Raw genomic sequence first — 13,388 nt, 5'->3', positions numbered from 1 at the left:
TTCTCATGCATATGTCCGCATAGGAAATGCCTTCTCAACACACTGTTACTAGCACAAAAGTATCTTTCCACAGATAAAGCAAAGCTGGCATGGTTGTTTGTGCCAGGGATATTTCAAGACTTGAAAAGAGAAATGAGAGATGTGACTAGATGATGTAGACAGATGTTTCTTTTCATTGGCAAGCACAAGATGTACTCCACTGCCTTGATCCACGTCCCATATTTAAACTTTGCTTGCAATCAGGGGGCGTCTTACCCATAGAGGCTAGTGGCACGGGGCGCCAGGGCACCAAGTTCTGGAGGGCGCCAAGGAAGAGTCGGAGGCTGGATGTGGCGCCTACTGGCATCAGCTCGCCGCTCTTGCCCGCCTCCGCCATGCCGCGCCAAAGCAGCGTCACACCCAGAGCCTCCATTTGCCGTGGCCACCGCGGCACGAAGTGGCCAGCTGAGTTGGGAGGCGGCACCGCATCCAGCCTCCACCTCTTCCCCGCTGAAGGAGCCGCCCTCCAGCCGCTGCCCACCTCCTCCAGACCCTCCGGCCTCCCTAAAAAACTCTGGCAAATGGGGGGGGGGGAATCGCCGGCGGCAGAAAGCTTTGCACTGCATGTGCTTAAGACGACCCTGCTTGCAATAGTTATTTATTCAGACGAATGCCTAATAGCACAAATTGTGTATGGGGCACTGGGTGTCACCACCGCACGGCACTTTGCTTCTCCACTCCTGAACTTCAGTGTGAACGCCCAAGGGGAGCATGTGCAGAGATTGCTTAGAAGATTCCCTAGACCTTCACTCTAAATGCATGAAAGTTGGCACAGTGGAGTGGGTGGCATGAGCCAGCATGTGTGGCACCATGCCCCCAAACACAATTTGTGCACTCACTCACACATTTGGCTGAATGCCCAAACAGGGGTTTATGCATTTATTTTTACGTCTGCTACACTGTGGGCCAACCAACACATGATGTTAATAAGCACACTAGTTGAAAACATGATTTCGGTTCTCCACGTTGAAGCAAAAGCAGCCACACTGTGGGAGGAATCTGAATTAGGACTGTGGTGCAAGGGTGAGTCAATTCAACCCATCCCCTGGAACCCTTTTCCCATTCCCTGCAAATCCCCAACCACATTGGCCGCAGACAGCTTTCCAGGCTCACTTCAAAGTGTTCGTTTTGATCTAGAAAGCTTTACACAGCTTGGGACTCAACTACATCAGGGACTGCCTCTACCCCTATGAACCTACCCACACCCTACAATTATCATCAAAAGCCCTTTCTCCCTTCTCTGAAGGAAGTGGGGAGAGAGGCAAAGAAACACATACTTTTCAGTGGCGACCTCCTAATTGTGGAACTCCCTGCTGAGGGAAACTTGCCTGGTGCCAACACGATCAACTTTCAGGTGCCAGGTGAAGACATTTCTGTTTACTCAGGCTTTTCATCTTAGTGTAGATTACAGTGTGGTATGATTTATAGCTTGTTTCAATGTTCATTTTTTAGTCGACTTGGGGGCAGGGTTCACCCTTTTCATTCTTGTTGGTAGGTGAACATTTTCAAGGTGTTTACGTGATGTGTGTATTCCATGGCATTTTGGATTTTAAATATCTGATATGTTGTACCGTATTTTAAAATATTTTGTAAGTTGCTTTTAGACGTTTTGTAGAAAGTGATGGGACAAATACTGTATACAATAACACTATTGACAGGGGGAAACTGCATTTTCAAGGTGATTGTCAGCAGGAAAAAAGACATTGGGGGCGTGGAGAGGGTTATTTCCCTTCCTTCTATCCCAATCAGGCTGTTCCCCTCTTTTGCTTTTGTTAAGGTAAGTTGTTGTTGTTGTTTAGTCGTGTCCGACTCTTCATGACCCCTTGGACCAGAGCACGCCAGGCACTCCTGTCTTCCACTGCCTCCCGCAGTTTGGTCAAACTCATGCTGGTAGCTTCGAGAACACTGTCCAACTATCTCATCCTCTGTCGTCCCCTTCTCCTTGTGCCCTACATCTTTCCCAACATCAGGGTCTTTTCCAGGGAGTCTTCTCTTCTCATGAGGTGGCCAGAGTATTGGAGCCTCAGCTTCACAGCCTGTCCTTCCAGTGAGCACCCAGGGCTGATTTCCTTAAGAATGGAGAGGTTTGATCTTCTTGGGACTCTCAAGAGTCTCCTCCAGCACCATAATTCAAAAGCATCAATTCTTTAGCGATCAGCCTTCTTTATGATCCAGCTCTCACTTCTTAAGGTAAGTAGCAGGCCCTAATCATATTGTTAAGTAGCTAACATAATATGCAGTTCAGTCATGAACTTTGTGAGTCCACTGAAAGGTCTTGGGATGTTCAATATTGCAGCACTGCTGAAGCTTTGTAAGGTAGAAGAAGTCTCAAAGAGAGATTACTGGGACCCTCACACTAAATCAGATAGCCATCCAGATGTTGCTGAACTATAAATCCCATCAGCCCCAGCCATAATGGCCAATGGCCAGGGAACATGGGAGTTGTAGTTCTGCCATAACCAGAGGGCCAAACGTTCCTCACATCTAAATATACTTCCCACACTAGCTGTAATAACGGTTTGTTCATAAACATGAAGAAACTGTAGAAGTGAATCTGCTTCAGCTGACTATATTAACTTTTCATTATTACTTTAAGACAATGAGCCGAGCAGTAGCTATAATTAATACCCTGACCAGACCAGACCAAACATCCAGACTGCCACGAAAGACTTCTCGTATGTTCATGAAGTTCCTTATACGGTTAGGGTAACTGTCAACAGCAGACTTTCTGGCTCGAAACTACATTCTTATTATAGTAACGACTCCATCACAGATACCACACTGAAGACTGACCTTCAGCTAAGGTGGCGGAACTGGTGTGGATTTCTTTGCTAGGCAGCATGTCAGTCCCACAGAGTTCCATTCTCAAGTAAACAAAGAGGTTCACATTTATATTAACAGGATTAAAGACTGAGATTTATCTGAATTTAGCACATTTTTAATGACACGGAGACAGGGAGCAGAGCACCACTTCCATCTTATTGCAATTTTAGACTTGTCTTTCTTCAAAAAATAAAAATAAAAATTACACAACCCTGCTGGTAAAATTAGATTTGAAAGGCTTCATCATTAAAAAGTAGTCTTAGGAGAATGGACGGTTGAAGACTCTTTTTCTGAGACACAGTGCCCATGTTAAGAGTTTTGTAGCATTTTATAAAGTCCAACAAATGCATTATGGCAAAAACTCCTGAAAACTAATCCACTGCATCAGATAAATGCAGAAATTTGTGCCAAAACAAATCAGTTAGCATGTATTGCACTGCAAGACTTTTGTTGTTTTGTTGAGAAATACTAAGATGGGTACCCAGCCACTCTGGAAGTTAGGGCCAACAGTCACCTACTTTAGTGTGTTCAAAGATACACTAAGCGTGCAATCCTAAATATTCACTAGGGCATAAGCCCCCACTGAACACAGCAGAGCTTACTTCCGAGTAGACATGCCTAGAAGTGCACTGCACAGCTGCCATTCTTTATGTTCTTACAAGAGAGCAAACCTTACTGAAGTCTAAGGAACTTGCATCCAACTGGAATGTTTGGGATTGGGCAGCAAGCACATCACCGGATTTTTAATCTCTGCACCAAAATTCAAGATAAAAAACTCTTCATATATATGAGTAGGAAGGGTGACGATGCACAAGTGCTTGGTCTCTGTAATGAATGCATATTATGTATGTACCTTTTCTGTTTCAGAGGTGCCATGTGATGCAGCTTCTTTCTGCATTCAGTATGGATGGGACTGTCCCTTTAGCCATTGCCCCTAGTAGAAAGATAAACCCTGAGTAGGTTCATTTATCGATTCTAGTCAAATCTGCAGCAAATTTACAAAATCACCAGATTTCAGTTTACGGGTTGCATTCCATTTATGAATGTATAAATGTTCAGTATGTAAAAATGTCCAGTATGTAGAAAACAATCAGACCAAAGGCTTCATCTTACTCTTGATGTGCTAAATTACTGTTTGCAGAGATTTTTTTTTTTTTTAACGTAAGCATTTTTTAAAATGTCAGCCCCACTCACACACAATACTGGAAATCTGCTGAACCGTGATCACAAGCTGCAGGTCTACCCTTGTACTGCTGGCACAAAATTTCAAAATGAAGACACTGAAATACATTCACCCAATAACAGAATTTAGTAGTACCTCAGGTTACATACGCTTCAGGTTACAGACGCTTCAGGTTACAGACTCCGCTAACCCAGAAATAGTACCTTAGGTTAAGAACTTTGCTTCAGGATGAGAACAGAAATCGTGCTCCGGTGGTGTGGCGGCAGCAGCGGGAGGCCCTATTAGCTAAAGTGGTGCTTCAGGTTAAGAACAGTTTCAGGTTAAGAACGGACCTCCAGAATGAATTAAGTTAATAATCCGAGATACCACTGTAGTTGTTATGTCAATGCACCATGTATTCTTCATCATGACAGATTAAGGCTGCAATCCGAACCATGTCTAGTCAGAGGTAAATTCTGCTGAACACAATGTAGCTTAAAGGTAAAGGTAAAGGTACCCCTGCCCGTACGGGCCAGTCTTGACAGACTCTGGGGTTGTGCGCCCATCTCACTTAAGAGGCCAGGGGCCAGCGCTGTCCGGAGAAACTTCCGGGTCACGTGGCCAGCGTGACATCGCTGCTCTGGCGAGCCAGAGCCGCACACGGAAACGCCGTTTACCTTCCCGCTGGTAAGCGGTCCCTATTTATCTACTTGCACCCGGAGGTGCTTTCGAACTGCTAGGTTGGCAGGCGCTGGGACCGAGCAGCGGGAGCGCACCCCGCCGCAGGGATTCGAACCGCCGACCTTTCGATCGGCAAGCCCTAGGCGCTGAGGCTTTAACCCACAGCGCCACCTGCGTCCCATTACAATGTAGCTTACTCGCAGGTAAATGGGATTAGGATTGTTACCCAAAAGATTAGCTATATATAGCAGGAGTAATTATAATAAAAAAAAAGTTATTTAGGGGATTTGAATTTAATTCTAAATTATATACAAGGGGTCAAAAAAAAAAAATGGATGTACCGTGCCATATTAGAAGAAAAAAACTTGTTTTGTTGAATTGGAAGAGTCGCAGAAAGATCCCATTGAGCACATGGACTGACAATATGGACAGACTAGTTACATATGAACGAATTGCACATCGACGCAGATTAAGAATGGATAAATATGAAGAAATATGGAAGGATTACTTAAGAGATAAGGCGGAAAGTGGTGGGAAGTAGGGGGAGGAGAGGTGGGGAAATATTGTTAAAAAGGTGTAGTTATAGGTATATCAGTACTCAAATCTGAATTGTTAAATTGTGTTATTAGTGTTATTGTGGTTTTTGTTGTATGTGTTTTTTGTGGTTGCTGTTTGTAAATAATTTTTTTAAAAAAAGAGATTAGCCTCTGCACCTGCAAAAAATGACAAATGAATTTGCATTGTACTTTTAACATCATGTCAACTACTGAAATGAGAGCGGAGATGCCCCATTGATCAGGCTGAAATAAATGGGGAAACTCAACTGTTTACAGGAACAAAATGTAAAAAGGCCTGTTGAGAACTATTCTTATCAGATACAGATGACAGATAACAGGTTAAACTCTTTCAAGGACAGTGGGAACAGCAAGAGACTTGTTCTCTGGGAGGGATGGGGGCAAGATAAATATGCAGAGAGATGTTAATGGGCAAGCCCTTATTTCCTTTCTAAAAAAAAAAAAAAAAAAAAATAGCAGTGCTGGTCTAAATATGTTGAGCTCCTGCCAGTGAGATGTTGTCTGTGATATAGAGAACTCAAAACCAGAATCTGGCACAGAGTTGCTTCTATGGGGGGCAATACTCGAACAATTATGTAAGTAGTTGCCAGGCAGGTATGTATGTACTTATTCCTACCCTGTACTGAAAAGTTGTCTTTGGCTAGATCTACCTGTCACTCTTTGCTCTCCGCATGGAATGTACTAGCCAGATGTAACAGAAGAGATAAGCAGGTTCCAATCAAATGGTTATTGCCACACATTTACTTATATGCTCTCACATCTGCAATAAAAAAAGGGAGTTATTGCCTGCTTACTTTCCCCCATTAAGCGTGGCCAAACAAAACACAAGCCAGAGAATCTGTTGCAGCGCCCGTAGCCAGAGTTTGTAATGCCTGTTGCACATTCCCATCCAGTAATTCTGCACTCTAGGGCTAGTGAGTAAATCAAAAGGCATTTCTTGAAGGATGATTAAGCAACACGCACGCCAAAAAAAAAGCGTTAAGGGTAAAGGCGAGGGCAATGGGAGAGAGAAGCAGGGTGTGTCCTGCTGAAGATATTCAAAGCTTTGAGCAATGGAAATATCCCACATCTTATGCAATATCACAGTTCGACAAAATGTGAGTAATAGTTTCCTAATAAAATAAGAGGTGGCAATTATTCCACGCCCCCCCCCAAAAAAAAATGGAGAGGAAGAAAAATCCACAACAGTAGTAACTATCTACGCAGAATCTTTTTCGAACATATACAATCTAAAATGGAGGCGCCTTGGCTGGGGCCCCGAAGGCACTGCTATAATTCAAAGAATAATAACAGGGTGAAGCTACATTAAAACTGTCTTAACTTTGAACTCCAGAGCTAGTGGCAACTCGTATTGGAACTTCAAAAAGGGATCGTTCAATTTGCAGCGCAGCAACATTATTGAGGGGGGCGGGAAATGAGATCTAATGCCTTCATGTTGTGCCATAAATGTATGTCAGAATGGGAGGTACAGGAGTTCTTCTTATGAGATAAGAGGAAATATGTAATATTAAAGATCTCATTAAAGCTTTCTCTTTTTTTAAAAAAAAGAAGAATCGGAACAAAACCAGCGATTTACTGAAACCCAGGCCCAAAGCTATTAGTGAGACTACTTTGAAACTGAAGCGTTTGAGGACGATGCACCAACAGATCCATTTTAGAGACTGTTACTTCAAAGAGTCTAGGGTGCAGAGATGGTGACTTCCAAGTGCTGCCTGGAAGAGCAGCAACAAGGCATGGGATGATGCACCAAAGCAGCTGTCCCTGCTGGCACTACTGAGCTACATAGACCAACTGCAATGCACAGCTGCTCAAAAGCTTTCTGGACAAAGCCAGAATGACTGCAGAATGTATGTTGGCCGGAGATGGGTGGGGGCATTTTGACAGTTGTCATCTATGAAGCATCATCTTGAAGATCTTTTAGCTTAATAGTTGCCTCATGTCAATCCAAAACTCTTGTGCAGAGCAATCCCGTGCAAGTCCTACCAAGTTGAGTGGGACTTACTCAAAGCAGAGTCTGCGCAGGATTGCAGCCCAGTCTTATATGGAAAGCATTTTACCCAACAAGACCTAGGTCCAAACAAATCTCTTTATGAACAAGAATGTAAGAAATCTTAAAGAACACAGGCTACCTGGATTAGAAACTGAATTTGACAGTGGAAATGGTAAGGTGAATACCTCGTCCGTACTGACTTTCAACTTTCTTTGACATTTTACCTAAAATACAAAGTGAAGAGAGCTTGGAAAGGCAGTCCCAAAGTAATAAAAATCTTGCCAATATGACTAGAGACGACTTCCAAGATGCACCAGGAATGGGAACTCTTAAATATCACCAGCAACTGAGAATTTTGATTAGCAGTCAGAAATTATAGTTTGATTTTCGCCCACCTTCTACACGTTTTTTTATTGATGCCAAGGGTCACCTGCCTGTTGGCACATTTTCAAGCTAGAGAAGCTGTCATGGGCACCCCCACCCACTGCAACGAACCACACACCGCAACCTGTTCTATTGGCTCCAATGACATCTTTCTTCCAAGCATTGATTTCAGCGGGGAGAAGGGAACCTGCGTGCACCAGGGGAAAGCTTCTGTGGGCGCACCCATACCTTGGGGGTGCCATGCCTTGGCGGCCCCTGATTTAAGTAGTTACTATTTTATTTTATCCCATGTCCCACTAAAGAACTTGGGGCCGCACAGTTTTATCCTAATACTCCTAAAGCAAGGGTAGGTTGGGCAGGCTGAGAAGGAGTGATGGCCTCAAAGTCACTTTGTGAGCTTCACAGCTGAGTGGCAATTTGAATTCTGGTTGGTGCAGCACTCTTTTGACAACTGCATTATGCTGGCTGTAAACATATACAAGTCCTGAGCTGCATTCCCCCCCCCCCCATAGGATGGCATGACATTAAAGGGGACCCCTGACCATTAGGTCCAGTCGTGACCAACTCTGGGGTTGCGGCGCTCATCTCGCTTTATTGGCCGAGGGAGCTTCCGGGTCATGTGGCCAGCATGACTAAGCTGCTTCTGGCGAACCAGAGCAGCGCACGGAAACGTCGTTTACCTTCCCGCCGGAGCGGTACCTATTTATCTACTTGCACTTTGACGTGCTTTGGAACTGCTAGGTTGGCAGGAGCAGGGACCGAGCAATGGGAGCTCACCCCGTTGCGGGGATTCGAACCACCGAGCTTCTAATCGGCAAGCCCAAGGCTCTGTGGTTTAACCCACAGCTCCACCCGCGTCCCGGCAAGACATTAGGATGGTATTATCAGAAATGGGAAAGCAAAGCGGTCTCATGGTAATTTCTTTAGAGGTTAGCTATACAAGCTTGAAGGGATCAGGGATTTTGGTCACTGTTCTACCAAAATTTCAGCAACAACACTGGGTCAATGGACCATTAAGTTAACAGGTGAGGTCCATTACTTTAACAGAGGAAATGACTATTGCCCACTTCTTGAGCAAACCAGGAATTATGAAGAATACAGAGAAAGACTTCACTGGTAGCAAACTGTTCTTTTCTACCCTTTATCTGAATTGGCAGGAGCCCTTTTTTCATAGAGAGTATGCTTTGTTTTCAAAGGGTGTTGACTGTTCCAGAGCAAAGGTGGGCAGGATTGCAAGATTTCTCCTAGGTTTCTTTTTTAACTGAAAGCCAGACTCTGCTGCCAAAAAGATACACACTTATGAATTTTAAGTATTCTGAGCCAGGAATCAAGTTTCTGAAAATCAGAACTGAACATAGCTCACAGTCCTTACAAACAAAAATATGCTCCTGGTTTACTACTACCCCACTTTCAGGGAGAAGAGACATTTTGCTGGTGCTATTGTTAAACAATTGAGAAGTCCTTGCCCATCTACTACAGATTATCCAAAGATCTGCCCAGAGATCCAGATACCCAGGGGCAGGCATGCTTATTTCTGCTCTCTTATTTCTGAGATTCTTATCCAGCAGCACCAGCTAACAAGGAACCCAGAGTTCCATTGGAGGTTTACATTGTTATGTTAAAACCTAATGGAATCATTAAAGAACGCTAGTCATTCACTAGTCATAGCATGACAGGAAACTCTTCCCCTTCACTAACACGTTTGACATTTGCTCAGGGATTTTTTTTAACAGTTCTGTACAAAAATGCGATTTTTCACAGCAAGTTATTAGTTACCAGATCTACATTAATCACTATTATCATTACACCATTCTGTTTCAAAAAGTTGAGTTCCTTTTTTGAAAAGCAACACGAAATCTTCTACTGACCTGCACTTTTATAAAATCAATATTTTAAAAGGAGCTCAACTTTTGGAAACTAACCAGTGTCATTCATGTTTAAGATTTTTCTTTGGTTACTTTCCCTTCGTAAGGTCATATAAAGTGGTTCTACTGCATTCTTTTGTTGCAAGGCATTTCAATAATAATAAGTAGAAATCTATGGGGGGTGGGGAGTAAATCAAGATCTGACAAGTCTCACATCACAACTTTTTTTTTAAATGAAAAGAAAAACCCAATAGAACAGCCCAGGACTCCTATAAGGCAATGGGGTTCTATTTGAATGCAAGTGTGCTGGAAACTAAAACTTATTTTTAAGATGTAATCTGGAGATTGGTTAGTTCTGGGGGAAATTAAGTAATGATCAAAAATATTGGGGAAGGAGAATTATTGACACTTCTTACAGTCACTCTTTGTGCTACTACAGCATTTAGGATAGTAAGTCAAACATCTGAGAAATGAAGTAAATGGAAAACAGCTGCTTCCTCTCAACTCCTCCTAGATTATCCTGGCAACTCTGGACTATTTCCAATTGGGCACATTTTATAATTAGCGTTATTACAATTCCACCACCCTGCATTCTGTTTCTGCAACTGATTCTGTCAGGCGTCAGTGTTAAACTCAAAAGACACCCAGAGCTGTCTCAAGTTAACCATTAATTTCATCACTACCACTCACCTCAGCTTCTGCTCAGGTAACCCTTGAAGACCCAGGCTATCTGGACGGTCCCGTCGCCTCCTGTACAGACCTGAATGTGATAATTCTTTCAGCTGTAACGCAGTCATTTTTGCTCTACCCACAACAGTTGCTCCCCTCCCAGAGCACACAAGAGCTCCTGTTGAACAGCACAACTGCCAAGATGCTCGGAGGGAAGACGTCTCTCTCAGAGAGACTGCACACCTGCGCTGATCAGAATTGCAAGCCTCTCTCCTCACAGGCAGTTTGCTGCTCTGCTTCCTGTTTCAGATAGGTACACACCCTCCAGAACAGACGGCACTGCGTTTCCTTTAGCGAGTTAAGCCTCCTACCTAAGGGATGCTTCTGTGAGAAGCTAGGGCTTCAGCTGTTTCTGCACCCAGAAGCAAATGGAACCACTCACTGTGCAACAAAACTGCCACAAACAACAACAAGAAACCTCTTCCTGCCAGTTTCAAGAAGCTGAAAATCTTCAGCTAAGGACCAACTAAATGGTTACACCACCATGAAGTCTAACAAAAGCAAAACCTATTAGCACTTCATTGATGAGGGAAGGAAGGCCTGTGGCTTTCTACCTAAGAATTAATTCGGTGTTTAAGGTGGTTTTGTATATATATATCTAAAAAATGAAAAGTAGTGAAAGACAGTAAGACAGGAAAAATACACGAAAGTTTCCCTTAACTTTGAAATACAATGCTGTAGGAGGACTTAAGTTCACGAGCAAAAATAGAAAAGTCCAAAATTGTGAGTATTTTTCTATCCAGGTTGCAAACACCAAAGGCTACGTCATTCAGCACTCATCGCCTTTCCAATGTGCTTTGGGACAAGGTCCACTGGAAACTAGGGAAACAAGGAGGGTATATAAAAGTATTTCCTGCAAAAGAGGAAGCTGGCAAACCGGAGATTTCTAAGTCATGCATGCCTCATTTAACCTTGTGATAAAAGCCTAGTGTGATTTGCATTAGGCATAATAAAATGATTCGCATTATAACCAAAAAAACCGATCACGTATCATACCACCCACAGGAATTAAAATGTGAAGAAACAACAAAATGAACACATATATAACACAAAGAAAATGTGTCTGTGATGGTTGATCTTTTACATTTATGTTGACTGGAGGTTTTTGTTTAAAAATATCTTAGTTGAGAGCCGGTGTGATGTAGTGGGAAGGCTGTTGGACGGGGACCTGGGAGACCAGAGTTCAAGACCCCACTCGGCTATGAAGCTCAATAGGGTGATCTTGGGCCAGTAGCTCTCTCTTTCTCCACCTAACCGACCTCACAGGTTGTTGTGAAGATAAAACTGTGGTAACCACCTTGAGCTCCAAGGAGATACAGTGGTACCTTGGGTTACAGACGCTTCAGGTTACAGACTCCGCTAACCCAGAAATATTACCTCGGGTTAAGAACTTTGCTTCAGGATGAGAACACAAATTGTGCTCTGGTGGCGCGGCAGCAGCGGGAGGCCCCATTAGCTAAAGTGGTGCTTCAGGTTAAGAACAGCTTCAGGTTAAGAACGGACCTCTGGAACGAATTAAGTTCTTAACTAGAGGTACCACTGTAATTGTACTAAATGATAATAAGACAACTGTATCCGTAATGCTCATATGCTTTGTGAAGAACATCCCATTAAGAATAGCATTAAGAAGAGAACAGTAGTCCTGTGGAATCAAAGCAAAGTTCTGTCTAATTCGGGATCCGGTTTCCCTCCAGTGGCCAGCTAGCTGTTTCTAGGAAGCCCACGGACAAGGCACAACAGCAACTGCTCCCTCCACTTTTTCACATGAACACAAGAAGAGTCTGCTGGAACTGACCACTGGCCCATCTAGTCCAGCATTCTGTTCTCACAGTAGCCAACCAAGATGCCTAGGGGAAACGAATGAGCAGAATCAAGACACAAGAGCATTCTGCCCTCTTGCAGTTTCCAGCAGTGGGTGCTGAGAAGTACTACTGCCTCCTACCACAGAAGCAGAGTATAGCCACCATAACTACTAGTAGCCACCACCAATAGCTACCCAAGTGGTACGCAAGAGATACACAGTGGCGGAACATGGAGGTTCAATTCAGCAATCCAGGTTAAGGGGAATTGATCCAGAATAATTCCAACTATGCCTATTTAGAAATCCTACTGAATTAAATAAGAGCAAATCCCAGGTAAGGGACGCAGGTGGCACTGTGGGTTAAACCACAGAGCCTAGGGCTTGCCGAAGGTCAGAGGTTCGAATCCCTGCGACAGGGTGAGCTCCCGTTGCTTGGTCCCAGCTCCTGCCAACCTAGCAGTTCGAAAGCACATCAAAGTGCAAGTAGATAAATAGGTACCGCTCGGGCGGGAAAGTAAACAGCGTTTCCTTGCACTGCTCTGGTTCGCCAGAAGCGGCTTAGTCATGCTGGCCACATGTACGCCGGCTCCCTCAGCCAATAAAGTGAGATGAGCGCCGCAACCCGAGAGTCAGCCACGACTGGACCTAATGGTCAGGGGTCCCTTTACCTTAATCCCAGGTAAGTGGGGCTATGATTGCAGCCTTATTCTTGGTAAATGCTTGGGTGATGGGAGTTTCCCCGCTCTCCTCCCCTATGTTCCATTGCACAAGCAGAAATCTTTAAGCTCATGGAAGATTGAATGCAACCCCATGATATAAACATGCGTTTAAGAATTATATTTTATACAATTTGCAACGAGATGAGGCACGATGCTTTTGTTGGATCCTTTCATTACGGAGGTCAGGTTCACAGCTACCGGGAGTGCATCACTGCTGGTCTCTACTGTCTTTGTTAAACAGAAGGCCTTGTATGCTTACCCAAAGGTGGAACATACCAGCCTGCACTATAACCAGCAACCAAGACACTATGCATTGTTAAGGCCTCTTCAAACCACCCAACCCTTTCCCTTTTCTCAGTTTCCAGTAAGTAGGTTATGTCTTCTTGGACCCAGCCATGAAGAATCCACTTCTGCTAAGAACATTGCATGTGATGGGGCTGATTCGCTGAACATGCGGAGAGCTGCTTGTCCTGCGTCCAATTGCTGTGTGCCGACAAACCCACGTATTGCCCAAGCATGGCTCCCACTGTGCTTGAGGAACCAATTTTCTACACAGTGTGTCCTTGCACATCTGCTTGGAAGGGGCAGGATTATGTTCACACCCACTTTAAGAAGTAGAG

General features: G+C 44.0%; 1 protein-coding gene across 6 annotated transcripts in view; it reads right to left on the bottom strand.

Moving 5' to 3' along the window:
• Positions 1 to 13,388, bottom strand: part of LIMS1 (LIM zinc finger domain containing 1) — a 74,078-nt gene that overhangs the window by 23,644 nt on the left and 37,046 nt on the right. Inside the window, exon 1 of one of the 6 annotated variants that reach the window (XR_013837865.1) lies at positions 10,210 to 10,436. The exons of 4 other annotated variants lie outside the window; for them this stretch is intronic. Coding sequence is in view for 1 of the 2 variants with exons in the window: in XM_079972858.1 (XP_079828984.1) it covers positions 10,210 to 10,316 (107 nt within the window). In the remaining variant the exon portion in view is untranslated. Of the gene's footprint in view, positions 1 to 10,209; positions 10,437 to 13,388 lie in introns of those variants that run through there. One more of the 6 variants, XM_079972858.1, reaches the window with a different exon arrangement.

Source organism: Podarcis cretensis (assembly GCF_951804945.1).
Source record: "Podarcis cretensis genome assembly, chromosome: 4".
In the NCBI taxonomy this organism is placed as follows: Eukaryota; Metazoa; Chordata; class Lepidosauria; order Squamata; family Lacertidae; genus Podarcis; species Podarcis cretensis.
Note: the sequence above shows the minus strand (reverse complement) of the source record. Positions and strands in the feature narration are given on the sequence as shown.